The 18,773-nt window shown below is 56.9% G+C and overlaps 1 protein-coding gene across 4 annotated transcripts in view; it reads right to left on the reverse strand.

Annotated features, from left to right (window-relative positions):
* DAB2IP (DAB2 interacting protein) overlaps positions 1–18,773 on the reverse strand; it is a 186,691-nt gene that overhangs the window by 124,738 nt on the left and 43,180 nt on the right. Inside the window, exon 1 of one of the 4 annotated variants that reach the window (XM_032308603.1) lies at positions 44–359. The exons of the other annotated variants lie outside the window; for them this stretch is intronic. Coding sequence (XP_032164494.1) covers positions 44–167 — 124 coding nt within the window. The 5' untranslated portion in view covers positions 168–359. Of the gene's footprint in view, positions 1–43; positions 360–18,773 lie in introns of those variants that run through there. 4 annotated transcript variants of the gene reach the window in all.

Consider the following 18,773-nt stretch of genomic DNA (forward strand, 5'->3'; position numbering starts at 1 on the left):
AGGTAAGGGGAGCCCAGGGGTCGGGGGTCGGGGTGGCGCCTACCCCTGGTGGGCCGGCTCCGGCTGCGGGAGCGGCTCCTCTGTCGCTGCAGCCGGGGCCGCCGCAGCAGCCGGTAGTAGTAGGAGGGCCTCCCGGTGCTCTTCCTGGCGCTGCCGCCCGCGGACATGCTGCCGCCCGCCGGGCACCGGGCTGGGCCTGGGCGCGCTCACACGGGCCCCATCACCCGCTCCGGAGCGCCCGGCGGGCGTCCCTGTCTTCTCCCGCGCGCTGGTGCGGGCGCCGCGGAGGCCAAGGCTGCCCCACAAAGTCGCTCAAACTCCTCCTCCCGCCCCCGCCCTCCCAGAGCAGCCGGCCCCGCCGCGGGGGCCTGGGACCGGGAGGCCGGGCTGGCACCGGCCCGGAAAGTCAGTGCGGGAGAAATCCCGGCCTGGAGTAGGAGGGCGAGGCGGCCCGGAGTGCCCCGGGACCCCAGGCAGGTCCCCAGGAAGGTCACCATCTGCACCCCTCGAGCCCGAGAGCCGTGGCCCGACCTCAGGGCGCACGAGGCGCTCCAGCCCGCCCGCGGGTGTAAACGGTGCACACCCGCGTGCGCGCGATCGCGGGCACCGGACAGGGCGCACGCCAGGCAGCCCGGCGGGCACCGCGCTGCGAATCCGGTCACCTTTTTAGGGGCCCGAATGAGGCTGACACCACAGGGCGCCTTTCTGCCCCAAGCTCTCTGAACTGAGTCTGGAGCCGCAAACACACCGCCTGGCGAGCTCCAGGCCCTAGCCCTCTAACCGGCTTGAAAAGACTTCCCTTTTGCGCAGAAAAGTTGCCGGTTCTTTGCATTTTAAAAATTGCTCCGTTAGATACACATATTCTTTGTATGTAATTACAAATGCAGCGTGTATCTCCAAGCGCACAGAAAGGCGAGAGAGGTAATGAACACCTGTGTATCTCTCAGGCTTTGCCAAATCTGAACATTTTGTCCCCGGCGATCTGGACCCCCCACCCCCCAAATACACCACCACCGACGCGATGGGCTCTTCCTCTCCCTGGGCGTTCAGGGCAGCTCTGGTAAGCCTGCAGAAGAATCTCCGGGAGATGGAAAAGGGAGGCCCGGGAGGAGAGAGATGCCCACTCCCTCTACTGCCCTCCTGCTGAAAGACTTCCCCAAGTCACTCCCCAGCTCAAGAACTTTTCATGGCTCCCCAAGTCCAAACAAACTTCCTTGATATTTAAGGTTCCAACCATCTGGCCCCAACCATTCTCCAGCCTCACACACTAGTTCCCCCCTTCTCACTCCTCTTTGTGCTGCTTCCAGAAGGGGCTGCCCTGCCAAAGGCCATCCTTCTAAGGCCCAGATTCTATAGCCTTTCCTGACCATCCTGGCCCTTTGTGGTCTCTCTCTCTCTCTCTCCTCCTATTTGCCCCAGCAGCAGCATTTATCTTTTAAATTATGCAGTCACCTGCCTGAGCTTCATTCCCTCAAATATAGAAGGGGAAACTGAGGCCCTGACAGGGAGGACTGACTGGCCTCAGTCACACAGAAAACGGTAGAGGCAAGTGGTCTTAGCCTGGGGCTCCCAACACACAATCTTAGGGGTGTGCTTGAGGGAGGGTCATCCGTGGGCGCTGGAGACAGTCTGGAAGTTCTCCAGAACAGCTGGAAAGGTGTGGCCCTGGAGGGGGCGGGGCAATCTCGGCAGAAATCCAGGCCGGGTTTTGCACCTCACAAAGAGAGCCCCCCTTCTTGGCTCCCTCAGCCCAGGGGGGAGGGCCCCCAGGTCAGGAGGAGTCTGGATCACAGCTGGAAGCCAGGCGCCTTCCCAGGACCAGGGGGGAGGGGCAGGAGGGGTACTGCTCCTATTAACCCAATCTGGGTTGTCCAAAGACCCCCCTGCTGGCCCCTCTTCCCGGAGTGGCCGCCTGTCCCTGCTGCAGATGGAAAGCCACCCTGCCGGCAAGGACACCACTGACCTCCTTTGAGTTAAGCATTGCTCTAGCTCATTCCCCCATGGCAGACGCTGCCCAGGAGCCTCCCTTGCCAGAGCAGAGGCCCCAGAGAAAAGCTGTAAGCACCTTCCCCTGATCTCCCCACTCAGGTGGGGCTCCTGCAGTCACCTTCCCCCGCTTTGGCACTTCCGGAAAGAATGAGCTCTCCAGCCAGGCCCATCAGTTTCGGTGGGTAGAAGCCTCCCAGAAGTCCAGCTCAGGGTCGGGGCATCGGTCCTGTACAAGAGCCTGGAGTTCATCAGGCCCAGTTTCCTTCCCAAAGCAGGAATGCCCTGATCAGCCAGAGTCTGGCCTCCCCTTGAGGGGATGAGACATTCCCTGCCAAAAGACTGTCAGTGGCTAAGACAAGTGGTCTTGGCCTGGCATCCCCAACCAGTAGATTTCGTTTGTATGTGTGTAGAGGAAGGGGGGGGAAGCAGCCAGGAGTTCAGGGCCTCGCCAGTAAACACAGTTGGGCTCCAAGACCTGGCAGAGTCTCTCTGCTTATGCTTGAGTCTCTCAAGTTCTCTGTGCCTCAGTTTCCTCACCTGCGAGGAGAAGTGGTGGACCCCCAGCCTATCTGCCTAGTGCAAGGAGCAGGGTCAGCTATTAAAGAGGAAGAAGCTTCTGCATTCCTGGCCTTGGGATGGGGCGGACATTGCCCACCGGTCCAGCTGAACACCTCCCCAGGCCTCTGGAGGGTCTGGAGTAGGAGCCAGCTGGGGTACAGAGGAGGCAGGCCGGCAGACAAAGGCTGCTCCCTGCACACCCCAGCAGAGCATCTGGAATCAATCCCGCTTTGGAGCAAGCCACCCACCCCCTTTCACTGCCCCTGTGGCCTCCTCCCTGTAAACAGGAGCGGTCCTCTTTCTGGAGGCCACCTAGATGAGAAGAGGGGCATCTGAAAACACCCTCCCCACCACCATTTCCTGCAATAGTCCCCCTCCAAGGGGAAGCCGTCTGTGATTGCCCCGGCCAACAGGGGCTTCCCAGGTCCTGCTGGTCTGTGAGCTGGAGCCCCACAGGACTGGCAGCCTGTCAGGGGTCTGTTCTCCACTGCTCTTTGAACCCCAGAGGGGCTCCTGGATAGGCCCAGCTCCCACCTCCTCAGCCTGCTGCTTTGGGTCAGGTTCAAGACTGCGGCCTCCACACCCCTGAGCCTCCAAATCACCCCAGTACATTAAACACGTATATTTCTGGGTTCCCTCAAAACACCTGATTCCATGCTTCCAGATGAGGCCTGGGAAACTTCATGATTAGTAAGTGCAGGCAGGGGGACAGGGGCCCGCTAAATCAGATCTGATCCCCCTCACCCCCTTCACCTGCCCTCAACAGCCTCCAAAAGTGAATGCACAGAGTACTGAAAAGGACCCAGGTTTGTCACAAACTGGCCACCTCCTCTTGCACCCCTGCCCAATCCAGCCCCTTACCTATCAAAGTCTCCCTGCTCATTTCCACCCTGCCTTGGCCCCGTTGGTCAGAGGACCTTCCTTCTGCACCTGGTGAACTCGTCCTTACCCCTCAGGACCCAGCTCAAACATCATCTCATTAAAGCAGTCTGAGTGCCATAGAGAGACCCTCCCCCCCCCCCCAACTCCATCCCACCAGCTGGGTTGTATAATGAGGACAAGGAAGAAGATCAAGGAGAGAAGGACCCAGAGAATCTGCCTCAGGGCAGAGAACCATCCCTGTCTGGGTGTCCCGAGAAGAATTACACCCTGCTGGGCAGAGGCGGTGGGAGGCCTAAGAGCTGGGCTGTAAATCCAGGTAAACCCCAGGCCAGGGGTGGTGGGGGTCGCTCAGGGGGGTCCCTCAGGCACCAGATGCAGAGCAAGGGGGCCAGCCCAGTGCAGTCTCCCATCCTACTGGGGTGTTAGGTTTAAAAGTCAGTGAGGGAGGAACAAAAATACGTACTGTCAGAATTACCTCTGAAAAGCCTTCAATTGCCCATAAAGGACACTGCTTCCTGCAGTGTTAGGACAGAGGGGAGCCCGAGGTGGAAGGGCTTGGCCTTTATTGAGGGGCCATCTGGCGCAGGAGGAAACAAGAGCAACAAGAACCGGTCTCCTAACGCTCGATTCCATCTGGGGAAAAGAGGGGGTTCACGCCCAGAGGGGACCCCAGAAGTCCAGGACTTTCCACGGAGCAGGGCTAGAAGTTTGGCCTGGAGCGGTCTGTCTGAAGATGAAGTTGGATCTAATACTGAGAAGCTGTATTCAGCATTTGCTGTGCACCAGACCCTGTCTGGGGGCATTCAACACACAAGATCTCATTAAATCTCACAAGAAGCTTAAGAGGCCAGTGGTTACCATCTTCATCTTACAGAAAATGTTGGCGGCACAGAGAGCGAAGTTCTCTAATGTTGCACAGCTGGCACCAGGAGTCAAGATTTGAACCCAGGCAAGCTCTTAAGGCTGAGCAGGACTTTAATGTAGAGAGGAGGAGGGGCAAGAGTCTGGAACTTTCCATAGAAGCCAGCTTTGACAAGGAACAGGAGGAGGTGAAGAGGGTTAGGAGTCTTGACAGGGGAAACATTGGAGCCCACGCCAGGCCCCACACAATGGGTGTCGGAGGGCTCAGACCTGTCGGGTTTCCTGTCGGGACAAGGGTAGGCAGCAGTGACCAGGGGAAGTCCCTAACCGGGCAGCCCAGCACACATCCGCCTCCTGGGCCAGCCTCGACCCATGAGTGGCTGAAGCTCTGAGCAGGGGTGTGGATGGGGGTGCCGTGGGGGGCGCTGGTGGTCAGGGTCATTGGCCTTGGTCTGGAGAGGTGGCCTGTCTGGCCGGCAGTGTCTAGTATGCATCCAGGAGCAAGGCTGAACCAGGAGCAGGACCTTCATGAGGATGTGGGGGAGCGGGGACTCTCCCCACTCAGTGGAAAGTGCAAACGGGCCCTGCGAGGTCACACTCAGGCCCAGCCAGCTGTCCACCACCTCCACTTCCCCCCAGACTTCCTCCCCAAAGCCACCAGCAAATTTATTAACATCCTTCCCAGAAAATGGCCCCATCAGGGCCACGCTGGCCCCAGACTTGAAGGACTCTGCCCCTCTCAATACAGGTGGAACTGGGGTCCTGGTCAAGTATGAATATTTGAACACACACAGCCCTTGGGGCGTGTATCTTCTAAATGAAATCACCCAAAGCTGGGCTGAGGGTGAGCCTTGGGAGACAACAGGGCCCTACAGGAGCAGAAGGCCAGTTGTCCGGGTCACGGTGTTTTGCTTTGTTGTTGTTTTTTTAAGATTTTATTTATTTATTTGACAGACAGAGGTCACAAGTAGGCAGAAAAGGAGGCAGAGAGAGAGGGGAAGGCAGGCTCCCCGCCCAGCAGAGAGACCAATGCGGGGCTTGATCCCAGGACCCTGGGATCATGACCTGAGCCAAAGGCAGAGGCTTTAACCCACTGAGCCACCCAGGCATCCCAGGGTTACTGTGTTTCTTTGGGTGATGTGTGACTTAAAGAAAGGCTCTTGACATCTCTGGTCTCAGATTCCCACGAGCGGTACAGAGATGAGACATCTCCATCTCCTCCCAGCCCACCTCCATAGGATTCCATCAGGATCTAGAAATTTCCCCCAGTCTCAATCCAGCACCTATGTGTTCCTTCCTGCCCTCCAGAAGCCCAGAGAAGATGTAGTTCCTTTGTACATGTCAACAACCTGTCATAAAATCCTGGAATGTCAGAGCCAGAAGGACCTACAGAGCAGAGTGATGGAGCCGGAGAAGCCGAGGCCTCACGGAACCACCACTTGCCCCGGGGACGCTGCCTAATTCATCGCATGCCCAGATCTGGCATCAACTCCCCAAACATAGGGGTCTGATTGCCCCTCACCCCCCAGCACAGAGCAGTCAAGGTGGGGTAGAGTCACTCCCCGCAGATGGGAAAGGGTGGCCGAGACAGGTTGTGACGCGCCTAATGTCACACATGAGGCAAGGCCACCTTGGCACTTAAACAGAACTGCCAAGACCCCCCCCCCCTTTCCACTCTTACTCCTTGGGCTGCCCCCCCAACCCTCAGAATGCCTGCTGGCTTCCGCCCATAGGAGACCTGGGCTTCCGCTCCAGGCCAACTGCCCCCAGAGCTCAGGGCTCCAATTCCAGGGCTGGGGGAGGCTGGGATCCACTCTCCAGGCCCCAGCCCCAGCCCTCCTTCCTCACCCCCACCCTAGCAGCCAGCATTTCAACCCAGATGGCCAGGCCTGAAGCAACTCTCTCCCTGTACTTCCTCTCCCTGCCCTGACCCAGAAATGCTGCCAAGCTCCAGGTGGGCCCCCAGCCCCTCCTTCTCCGGGCCCAGGCCTGGGGCTGAGGCTCCAGGTCTCGGAGCTTCTTCCTCCCCTTCCAGTTGATGGGCCCAGACAGCTCCACACCCACTGGGTGACCAGAGGGGGTGGCATATGGTCCCAGTGTGAGGTCAGAAAGCCCCCTCCCTTCCCAGGCAGGCCTGCCTGGTCATCTGTGAACCACTTCATGGCTGGCACTGGCCTGGGTTCCCATCGGGAGGGGCCTCGCTCAATCCTTGCAGATCCCACTGCGGAGGACAGATGAACTGGCCCGGGAGCCAGCTCCGAGGAAGCTCCCATCTAAGCGGGGTGCTGCAAGAGTGAGGGATTTGGGGTGAGGAACCAGCCCTTCTTGGCCGTGTGACCCCAGATTAGTGCCTTCAGTTCCTCAACTACAGAATGGGTTTAATGATACTTACACTTTCTGAGGTTGTAGAAGGTCAAATAACACAGGGAATCAAAACCCCACTGATGAACGTCTGCTCCTCTGGGCTATTTCTTTTCTCACTCCTCTGGGCTCCTCGAGAGCAGGTTAGCCAGAGCTTGTCAGCAGAGTTACCAACCCAGAGTGGGCTCCCAGGAAGACTGACTAGGAGAGATGGTAGCAGCATTCAGGAAAAGTGGCTGACCCCATCTGATCTGGAGTTAGCACTAAAGATTTCAGAGGAGGGAGAAGTCCTAGAAGAAGAGTCTGACATTGAGCCAGAAGGCTGAGTAGGGACTGCCTAGGTAGAGAGCAGAGGACTATATTCTTGGAGGGGGAGACAGCATGAGCAAAGGCCCTGTGGTAGAAACTAGCAAGGCATATGCTGGGGGCAATGAGAGGCTGGAACAGAGAATGAGGGGGTGTCTCCGGGGCAGGCTGTATGGGGTGTAGACCCAAGCGGCAGTAAGGCCTAAGCAGCCCCTCCATAAGGGGAGAAATGAAGTGGTAAAGAAAGAGCCCTAAGCAGGGAGGCAGAGGATCAGGCTCTAGGCCTAGCTCTATAGCTATGTGGTTGTCTGACTCTGGTAAGTCATAGACCTCTCTGATCCCCACTCTGCAACTATAAGGGATGGCCTGGCTTTAGAAGGCAGGCCTGCAGGTGGAGGGCAGGGCCTGCAGGTGCCCACAAACTACACTGAAACATTCAGAAACAGATTCTAGGGCACCCCTCCAACATCACTGAATCCAAATTTTGGTACGGAGGGCCAAAGAATGCATATTCTTCCAGGTTTCTAGCAGCTTTCTTGGGGAGCCACTAGCTAAAATGGTTGTAGACTTTCTGATCCCTGAGCATGCCAAACACAGTCCTGCCTCAGGACCTTTGCATGTGCTCTTCTTCCTCATCCACAAACCCCAGACCTTCAGATGGCCAGCTCCTCCCTGTCTGTCAGCCTCAGCTCAAATTCACACCATCAGAGGCCTTCCCTGGCCACCTGATCTCCGTGCCTCTGCCCCAATCCCCACACCCTGTCCCATTGCCTGTTTTACTTTCTTCAACTTCCTGCTTCCTAAAACGATCTTATCTGTGTATTTGGTTGTTCATTAATTGTCTTCCCCTAAACTGTAATGAGGGAAGGGGCCTTGCCAGTCCTGTCACAGCCATGTCCCCCAAGCCCTCGGTCACCACTTGGTGAATGAGGGAACAGAGGGAGCTGGGATCAAAGGCCCCATTCTTTTCTCAAGAAGGGCAGCTGTGGGACAAGGGGCAAGTCACTTCCCCTCTCTGGGCCTGGCTCCCCTCCACGGACATGCAGACAGCAGGCTGCAAAGTTTACTTTGAGGCAGCAGCCTGGAGCTGATCGGGACAATCCTGGAGCTGGCCCAGAAGAAAGGGACAGATGAGTACGTGCCTTTGCTCCGCCTGGTGCCTCTGAGCAAATCCCCATGCATTTGCAGCCCTGACCGTTTTTCTCCTCCTGTATAATGGGCTTGGCCTGGGGGATCCCTTGGGCACTTACATGCAGAGCTTCGTGCCCAGTCCAGAACATAAGTGGGACCCACGGCAGGTGTTAGAGGAGGGGCAGGTTGGGCCAGAACCATGGTTCTCACACTTACCAGCCTTCCCTGGGGATCCCACCCAGCCCAAAGCTGGTGTCCCAGGACCATGTAGGTGAAAATTAAGTGTGGCTTGTGTAACCTGTCACCCCTCGGCTCTGGAGAGCAAGAACAATGCCGGCCCTGCCCCCATCCTGGGAACAGCATTTTGTCTGGAAATTCCACCAAGAGGAGGAGGAAGGGCTGGGGCCCTAGAATTTCTGTGCCTGCTCAAACAGGAAGTAGCTAAAAGTTTGGGGCCAAGGAAAACAAGTTCAGGGTCATCCTGGAAATCAGCAGTCCCCTTGGCAGGGACTTGCCCCTCTCACAGGTGGGGCTCTCCTCCTGATTAATGATTAACGTAGACAGACAGATGGTGTGTGAAAGGGAGATAGGCCAGGACCACAGGCAAAGGCCTAAAAGGAAGCAAAATTCACCCAGTCTGATTTGTCGTATCTGATGATTTGACATGACACGTCATCAAATATGACAAATATGACAACTATTTGTCATATTTGATGATGGGAAGCTCACTACCAAATGACTCTCCCCGCCCCACCCCATCAGCCAGCCCCCTCCTCAGAAAATCTACAAGTGACAGCGCCTTGCCACAAGCAGGAATTGCAGAAGGCCTTCAGGGATCTAGTGGTCAGCCCACCCTTGACCCAGGGCTCAGAGGGCTTGGGACTTGCCCAGGGTCCTCCCTCAGTTCCCAGGAACAGAGGAAGCTCTTCCAGGCACAGTAAGGAGGAGCCAATAGGAGCTTCAGCCCCACCCCCAAAGGCCTCCTGGCTAAAATGCCTAGCTCCCCTAGGTTGGGGGACTGACATCTGGCTGACCTTTATTAGAAAGCCCAGAAGACCAGAGGATGCTGGGAGGAGGCAGACTGAGACAGTGTGGAGGTGACCTGGGGTACAAGGGCCCCTCTGTAGCCTGTCTGACCCACAGCCCCTATCCTCTGCCCTGTAGCCTCTGCCTCAGGAAGCTGCAAGAGTGCTTTAGAATTTTCTAGACCTGCTTTCGCAGCCCTTGTGTTTCTTACGTCCTCCTGTTGTCCCTCTCTCCCCTAGCCCCCTTGCACAGGCTCCCAGGCACACACAGACCCAGCTTCCCACAGAGGCCCAGGTCTCCCCCAGCCCCAGTGGGTTCTGTCCAGGCCCTGCCAGCCCCAGGGCCCACAGAGCAGCCTGGGGCCCTCTGGAAAAGCCCATGGTGCTGCCCCCTGCTGGACTGAAGAGCTCTAGGACTAAGTCCTCGGCGCCGGTGCCACCACAAAGAGAGCTGTGTCCCTTGAGATCCCCAGGCTGGCATGGCACAGGGTTCCAGTCTGCTGGGTGACGTGGACTGGCCCTCGCCCCCAACCCCGCTGGGCCCCTATGGCCACCGGAGCAAAGGGGATGGCTCGGAACTTCAGTTCTCAGGTGCTTCAGTCCCATGGAGAGCAGGTTAAAATGCAGATGCCCAGGCCCACTGGGGAGCTTTTGGTTTAGCCAGCTGTGAAGAGCCCAGGAGTCTGCATTCTTAAGCAGCCGGGAGTGAGCGCACCCTGGCCACACACCCCCTCTGCTCTCCCTCTCTCAGCTCTATATGGATTCCGGGACTCCAGCCCCCAGCAGTGTCATAACCCCTTTCCAAACTGCCACCAGTCTCCTGTCCCTTTCTCAGCACTCCACGTGTGGCAGCCAGGCAGGGAGTCCAAGCCTTCCGGTACAGATGGGGAAACTGAGGCTCAGAATGGAGAACAACAAAGTTTGCCCACAGTCCTCATCCCTTGGAGAAGCCCCCAGCTTCCACTGCGCTCTCCAGCTCTCCAAAGACAATCTAGATTCTGGGGCCAAGCAGGTCAGTTCAGGTCAACGGCAGCCCTGACTGGCCCTCTTTGTCCTAGTCTGTGTGCCCTGAGACTGTACCAGGTCCTGGGCTGATTCAAATATCCCCTTACTGCTCCAGGAGACCCAGTGTCCCTTTACAGGACTGGGAGGGACAGGGTCCCGTCGGAGGTGACACTGGCAGCTTGGTGCCACACTTGGGTCACCCTCAGGAGTTGGACACTTAACAGCACCACAGAGATGAGAGAGAGCTTTCACCTGACGTGTTTGCAAAGACTGGCCAGGAGAAACTAAGGCTCAGAGAGAGGATCTTGCCCAAGGTCACACAGGACCCAGTTACTAAGCCCAACACAGAGCTTCCTCTCTGCCAGGCGGAATTGTCATTGAGCCCTTATAAGTCCCCTAAGAGGTAGACAGTATTATTCTCCTGCCATACAAGGACAAAAAGGTGACTGTGGCAGACCCAGGACTTGACCTCACGTAGCCTGGCTCCTACAAAGGATCTCTTTCTGCCACAAAAGATCTCCCCTTTCCTGTCCTTGGGCCCTTTTCTTTGTAAAAAAGTGTGCTATGGCAATGAGCTGGGGTCCTTGGTTCCTACTCCCCGCCCAGGGGGCGGTCCCTGGGTGTTGCCCCGGTCCCCGACCTCACCTCTCACCACCGCCTACACCTCCCCGTTCCTCAGCCACGCTGGTCCCCAGTCCTCCAGCCCCCAGTTCTCTCCTTGTGCCTTTGCGCCCATTGTTCCCACCCGGAGGACACAGGGCAGGCTTCCGAGTCCCGGAGCCCCTCTGTGAAGCAGGCTACCACCAGCTCCAAAGAATAACTCGAGTCTGTCCAGCTCTCTCCACTAACAGGACTCAAACCCAGGTCACCACCATCTCTAGCTTCGGGAACAACCACAACCCCTGACTCGTCCTCCCAAATCCTCCCCGAGCTGATTTTCCACAAAGCAGCCCTCTGCCCCAGCCACGCCAGACCTCACTCACCTGCGGACCCCCGTGCCCATTCATTCCACCACCCCAGCCCTCCTGAGCCGCCTGGCCCCACTCCCACTGCCTCTTCATTTCAGTAGAAACCACCTTCCTGGCACCCCGACCCCACTGCTTCCCCCACAAGGCCTGCACACCCGATTTTCTCCAGGCCCCCCTGCCCCACACCTTTCCTCCAGGAAGCCCTCCGCATCGTGCAATGAATAATATCTGTGTTTCGGTGATTCATCTCACATTTCCCTCTCCTGGCGTGCTGCCCTCCCCAAGGATACAGTCCTGCCTGCCGGGGTCGTGCCCGCCGGCTCCCATTGTAAACCCAGTGCCCGGCCCCGGTGCCGTCACGGGGCTGCTGCCAGTCAAGAGGGGAAGGGGGTCACGGTCAAGAATGCCGGCAAGCACCACACACAGACCTCAGAACCTCTGAGCATCATGAAGCCCAAGGGGGCCAGATGCCCTCTGCCCCACCCCAATAAGTCATAGGTCCGGACTTGGTTTCCTCCCTGCAGGTTTTGGTGCTTTCATTCTGTGATTTAGAGCCAATCTGATGAATTTCCCCTATTATCTTTCACACACAGCACGCTGCCTTTCTGCCAGTTCATAACACATTTGGCTCACTGGCCTCCCCCCGGAAAAATCTAAGGCTTGGCTCCAATTTGGGGGCAGGCCCACGAGGCCACGTGGGATTCCGAGAGCTTGTTTCAGACTCAAACCTCCAGCAGGTAGAGCCTCGCGCTCAGGACTAACCGGGTTGGTCCCCAGCTCCTCTCCCGCCCTCCTGCCCTCCCTCTAGCAGGGTGCCTGGCAAAGACAACATAAGCTGCATTGTCCGGTACCCGTGGGGGCCCTGGTGGCTGGTTTGAAGGCTGGGCTGCAGACTCTATGCTTTTCCCACCCAGCCTCCATGGTTTCCAAAGACTCCACAGCCAGGACCTTAATCTGCCGCTCTACCTCCCCGAGGAAGGCAGGAACTCATCAGACCCGTCTCGCAGTTAAAGAAACTTCTCTGAAATACAGGAGATCACAGGCCAGCCCTGCTTGCCCCACTGGATGCTTGCCAGGTTCAGCTTCAGCCAGCAGAGATTTCCAAGGGTAGCCTCTGTGCCAGGCATTGTGCCAAGCGCTTGCCCAGCCACCTTTAAAGGCCAAAGGTACTATAAGCCCATTTTACAGGTGGGGAAATCAAGTCCCAGAGAGAAGCAACTTTCCTAAGTTTATACAGGAAGTGAATGACAATATCCCAGAGGAATACTACTAATGTTAGGGATGAGAAAGGTCTAGAAGCTACAGGGAGCACACAGCTTAAGGCAGCGCTACCCACTCAAAAAAAAAAAAAAAAAAAAGTGTCAGGGAAGCAGGGAGAGCTCAGAAGGTTAGGGTTGGAATCGCACTGCTAGGAGTGCCTAGCTAGGTGACCACGGGCAAATCCCTTCCCCTCTCTGGATCTCATCTCTCCCACCCTGGAGAACAGAGTACTGTCCTACCCTGGACGATCATGGGGCCTGCATGAGGCAACATGCAGGAAGCTGCCTTGTAAACTGTCCAGCGCGGGGCCGAGTCATTCCGGCGTGTTGGAACAGCGAAGGCAGACACCATGCAAAGACCTGCAGGGAACCTCGGTGCAGCTCTGGGCTAAGTCTGCCAGCTGCCTCGGAATCGTGCCGGGATCTGGACAGAAGGCCCAGGCTCCTCCTCGGATCACAAGCTGCTTACCTCCCTCTGGGCCCAGGCCCCTCATCCCAAGGCATGGGAGCGACCAGGCAGCCCCGTGCTCCCGCGTGCACAGATCCCGGCTGGGCAGTGCAGGGTGTGGAGCAGAGGGCATGGCGGGCTGGCCTGGCCCTGCTCCCCACCCCCCTCCCTGATGCCCATGGCCCTCGGGGCCACTAAGTCTGCTGTCTTTCCCGGTCCAGCTCCTGGAAGTTTCTGCTTCTGCTTTAGAGTTTCCATGGCAACCGCCTCTCTCCCTCCGACTGCCTTCCTCTCCTCAGTCACTTTACCATCTGAAGAGGCAAGTTTCTCTCTTCTTTATACTACCAGGCAAATAAAAGTGGATTGGGGCAAGAGGTCGGGCCGGGAGAATGGGGACAGAGAGTGGACCTCCCGGATGCAGCCAGGGGATGGTGCGGCCATGATGTGTCCCCCTAGAGACCTCTGCACCCGGGACTGCCCACAGGGTCCTCCACAGCAAGCATCTCCAGATGTGACTGTCCTTCTCACAGGGCCTGCCAGGCCCTGCAGAGAGGCTCAGGCTGGGGGAGGGGGGTGTCTGGGCTTGGCAAGCTGGCTGGGCCCAAATCTGCTTGCCCCTGTCTGTCTTCACCCACCAGCGCCCTGGGTTTGGACCACATCCACCCCCCTGCCCCCACGCTCTCAGCTTGTAGGAATCCTTCCTTTCCCAAGGCCTTGCTGCAAAGTAGCCCCACAGGAAGTCCCCACCCCTTCAGAACTCCCCACTACACCCCTACATCTGGTCCTCCACCATCTAACCATCCCCCCCAGAAGGCAGCCTTCTGCCCTGCAAGCCGAGCCAATGTCCCCTCACTCCATGTCCCAGCGGGGCCAAAGGAGGCCACGTGGTACCTGGGGCCACAGAGTCGGGCTCCAGCCCGCGTTCCACCGCCAGCCTGCTGCGGGCTCTCCATCAATTTGTTCTAGAACTCTATCTTCCCTGTGGTCACATAAGAATGGCACTCACTTCCTCCCAGGCTGTTGGAGACTGAAATGAGTTTGCAGGTCTGAAAGAGCTTAGAAAATTCTGAAGTGCTGTGGGGAGTCCGGGATTATTTTTAGGCGCTGAATTAGTGCCATCCGGTGAATAGCCCAAGGCCTCCTTGACCCCACGGGTCTCACAGCTCTCTTTCTCCACCTGCTGACCTCCGGAGGCATTGACTCCACACCAAGTCACGGGCCACCAGCTTCCCTCTCACACACACACACACACACACACACACACACACAGCCCCTGAAACACGTGGGGCCCCGCCCACTCAGAGACCCGAGTCAGCAGGGAGAGGCCCAGGCCCTGGGGTAGGGGCAAGGTGGAGGGACAGCTTCTTCCTAGCCTGTGGGGGCTGAGGGCTGGGGCCAGAGGCAGCCCCAGAAAGGACTCCCCCACCCACTGGGCTGTCTGCTGCCTTCTCCTGTTCCAGCGGGACCCACCCCCTCCCCTAATGGTCTGGCGGGTTCCCTAGGAACACCTTCCAAATGTGCTCTCCCCAGAGCAAAAGCTCTTCCTCCCCCAACCAGGGCCTCCCTCCTTTCTCTGGTGCTGACAGTGAACTTCACCCCCACTGCCCGCCCTGCCTCAGACCTACACGTCACCCCTTCCAAAAGCTCACAGAGGCTGCACCTGCCCAGGCTTGTGCGAGGACAGGGCTGGTTTCCACGTGCAAGGGGACGCCTGGGGCTGTGGCCGCTCCTGTGTACACTTGAGGGCCATTTCGCTTCCCTCCGAAGGGCTGCAGAATCAGAGGGCTTTAAGAAGGCACAGAGAAAAACGAATAGACTTGTGAAATGTCAGGACCAAGTGAGTGAAGACAGGGTCAGCCACGGCCTGCCCAGGACTCCCTCCTGTGCCTGCCCTTCTGTCTCCCTCTGCTCCCTGTTCAAGAGCCCAGGATTCCCACAGCTGGCACTGGGAAGCCAGGCCATTCCGCCCCCACACGGGATGCTTAACAGACACTTTCCAGGAGCTGGCATGTGAAAACCCATGCAAATACCAGCACGGTCCTGTGAGGGACCCAAGGGGACTCAGGCACAGTCCCTATTCTCAGGGAGCCAACAGTCTGGTAGGACACACGAACTCCCCCAGGGAACGACTAACAAGCGCCCAAGGTAGAGGAAGCATAACGAAGGCAAGGCAGGAACTGATTCTGACTGGCGGGCCAGGTGGAAGTCAAGGGGGTGGCATCTGGGCCAGGACTTTGAGTAGGACTCCAACAGGCAGAGGACATGACAGAAGGGAGGGGACCCACTAAGGTTTCACAGCAGCCTAGGAACCACAGAAAGACTTAACTTGACTTCCCTTTTCCAAAGGCCATGTGGTTAGACCATGGTGAGGATTTGGGTCTGGAGAATGTTGGCCTCGTGTCTAATCAGCTGGGGCTCTTAGGCCAGCCAGGTGATAAATGCAGCAAGATGGCCCAGAAAGAGGCACTTTCTAACCTGGCTCCTGACACCAGACCCTGGGGCAATGTCTGTTCTGATCATTGCTATCACAGGGAAGTAGCCCCAGAGTGCCACCAGGAGACAGGGCCTGCCAGGTCTTAAAAGCTCTAAAGAAAAGAGTCTCCTTGAGTTCCCTGAGCAGCCCATTCCAGGATTTCACACCACCCCGTGGCTGGCCAGGAAGTTCTTCCCCCTATCTAACCTACATCTCTCTTGCTGAAATGTACACCCACCTTGCTTTGGAGACACAGGAATAACAAAGCACAGAAGCTAAAAGGCCTCACCGGGAGCTCTGTTTGCAGCAGAGGTGGGAGTGGGGGTGGGTCAGTGGGCACAGACGCCACCCCTGGCCGTGACAAGAGAGGACAAGGCCCTCTTTGTGTGCATGATTAATTTATAGGCCTGGGGAGGGCCAAGTGAGCCGGAATGTCCTCTCTCTAGGCCTTGGAGGCTTCCCTGACCCAATTTAGAAGCTGCGTTTATTGTGTTGTTCATGTCAAACCTTCCCGATGAGGTCTCTATTCCCAGCGTGCTCATGAATTTTCCAGGGGTTTAATAGTGTACGATCTGAGAACGATTTATTAAGAAGATTAAACCCCCCAAATATGCTTCCGCATGCTCTACAAAACACAGCAAATTTATCCTCCAGCATTAGTGGGCTCCCACTGCCCGGAGCAGCACAATCACTCACGGAAGTGAACGCTGGAACCCCTCGCCCTGGGGAGGCAGGGAAGCCACGGGGGATGTGGGGATGCCCAGGGAGGGTCCAGGGGGAGTGTGCGAAGCTGCATGTTGGACGACCCTGTCCTGGTCCCCTACCCACTTTGCCTTCATCCCTGCCCCCCTGTGAGGGCTCTCGGATGCTAGATGCAGGATGCGGGTCTAGATGCTTCCTGCTCAGGGACTTAGAATCAAAAAAGAGCTCCTAAGTTCATGTCTCTGGGCACCCGTCTCATTCTCCACACCTTCTGTCCCTGGGAAGTCCTGGAGAGAAGACCCGGGTCAGACCCAGCCAGACAGGGAAAGAGACACAGTTATTGCTTGACCCTTCCTGGGGAGGGTTGGGGGGCTACACTTGAGGGGCCAGAGGAAGCCTTGCCGAGAGGTTGGGGAGGAGGCTGCCCTGCCCAGCCCTTGGGACAAGGGGAAGACAGGAGCACCCAGGGCCCATGCGGGGCAGATCTGGTCTCAAATGCTCCAACGGAGGTCCAGGCCTCAGTGCCGATCTGAGACCGCTAACTGGCCTCTCTTCTCTCTGCAGGCCCTCGAGTCCAATGGGTCCCTAGAACCATCTATTTTATCACCAGTGATAAAAACCATCCTGGTGGGGTGCCTGGGTGGCTCAGTCAGCTAAGCATCTGCCTTCGGCTCAGGTCATGATCCCAGGATCCTGGGATCCAGTCCCGCATCAGGCTCCTTGCTCAGCAGGGAGCCTTCTTCTCCCTCTCTCTGCTGCTCCCCCTGCCTGTGTGTTCTCTCTCTCTCTGACAAATAAGTAAATAAAATCTTAAAAATAAAATAAAATAAAATAAAAATAAACAAAAAAAAACACACCCTGTCATGGCTAGAGCATGTCCACCACTTACTCTGTGCCAGGCTTTAAACACATTGTCCCTTGTCACACCCACACCACCCTGCCAATGGGTGCTGTTACCATCACGTGCCTCGGAGGAGGGAGTGAGCCTTTGAGAGAGTAACCCACACACCTCGGGCAAGCAGCCAACAACCGACAGAACCAGGATTCAAACTCTGCCGGTCAGCCTCCAGGGTCCGAGGTGCCAAGGTCCTCCCATGCCACCTAATTCCACAACTGGGACAACTCCAGCTCCTACCGCCCTGAAGCCCCTCTGTTTGGGTTCAGGTTAGACCTCTGCATCCACTGGAAGACCACCAGTCCCCCTGACGGCCACCCAGCCTCCATCCCCATCCTCTCCAGCCTTCCCTCCACCCAGCAGCCAGAGGGACTGTCCCAGATCCTGAATCCGATCACGTCCCTTGGCTGCCGAAACCCTCACCATGGTCCCCAGGGCTGACAGTGCAGAATGCAAGGTCCCCTCCCCGTCTCCCCCTGCTTGCCCTCCCACCATCAGCTCCACATTCACCACCTGTGCCCCAGGCATCCTGTCTCCACGCCTTTGCTCACACTGCTCCCTTTGCCTGATGTGCTTTCCCCCAATCTAAAGCCACTTTCTGCCTGAAGCTGTCTCAGGATCAGGACCCTACAGTAGAAATGGCTGCTCCCTCCTTGGAGGGAGTCTTTCTCCCCTCACCGCAACCCCCAACAAGCCCAGGAGCTCCTGGGGACAGGGTCTCTTCCTTCCAGAAGCTCCTTCCTCTGATCCCTTCATGCAGCTGGGCATGAGGATTAGGTTGGTTCGGTGCAGTTGTGGTCAACTTGACAACATGACACCTTGACCTTGTGAGTGAGAAGAAGCAAAAGTGGCCTGAGTGCCCAGTCCATGAGTCCTTTACCTTTTGGGGGGCCATGAACCCCTGTGGCCTCTAGAAGGTCTAAGAGTCCCTTCTCAGAAAAATGTTTTTAGATGCATAAAATAAAATACCAGGGATTACAAAGGAAACCAATTACACTGAAATACAGCTATCAAAATATTATTAAAAAGACATAACAACATACATGCTTTTTATTAATGCTTTAAGTAATAAGATCTAGTTCTAATAACTACTGTTACTTTGAAGTATGAACAAATATGTTATTTCAAGACCCCTACAAAACTATACTATGATGTGATGTGATAGTGTCTGTGATTTCTATGATTCCTGCAAAATCACTGAAGGGCTAATACCATTGTGGTTTATCACCCACATTTGCAATTGGAAGAATTAGAATTTGTAACCATCATCAGAGGTCAGAGAAAATAAAGGTGGGATTTTTTTTTTTCCTGCCCACATTCTGAGATTCCACCCAGAGACTCCTGGGGTCCTTGGTTGAGAACCCCTGGCCTAGAGGTGCGGAGGCGGGGGTACAAGGGAAAACAGGAGGCTTTGTCCTGGAGCCCAGCATTGGGCTGTGTGCTGCCCAGCACATCGCCGACCGGCTCAGAGTCCCATATCCGTCCACCTGCCTTGGTGTGACCATGGAGGAACCAGGGCCCATGCCCACAGCCTTGTTGTTCGGGCATATCCCAAAGCCCTTTAGTGAGATAGGCTTCACAGAGGCCCCCTTGGAGCCACGATGCCCCAGACAGCCCAGCTCAGGGCCTCAACGCCCCTGGCTGCCTCCCAGGAAGCTTGTTTTATGTCCCGAAAGACCAGGGCTGACAGGTGATAAATTGCCAAGGAAGGCTGGAGTGGGCTCACGTCTGCCCGGCGCCCGACGAGCCACCCTGCTACCCACCGCCACCCTCTCAGAAAGGATAAAAGCACATTAATTACCGGGGAAGAAAGGGCGCCATGAGGACGCGCCCAAAGGCTGCTCAGAAATCATCTTTGGCCACACTTTCTGAGTGTAGCGCCAAGCCCAGGGGCCGACTGTCAACCCTTC

Source organism: Mustela erminea, chromosome 12 (assembly GCF_009829155.1).
Source record: "Mustela erminea isolate mMusErm1 chromosome 12, mMusErm1.Pri, whole genome shotgun sequence".
NCBI classification, from domain to species: Eukaryota; Metazoa; Chordata; class Mammalia; order Carnivora; family Mustelidae; genus Mustela; species Mustela erminea.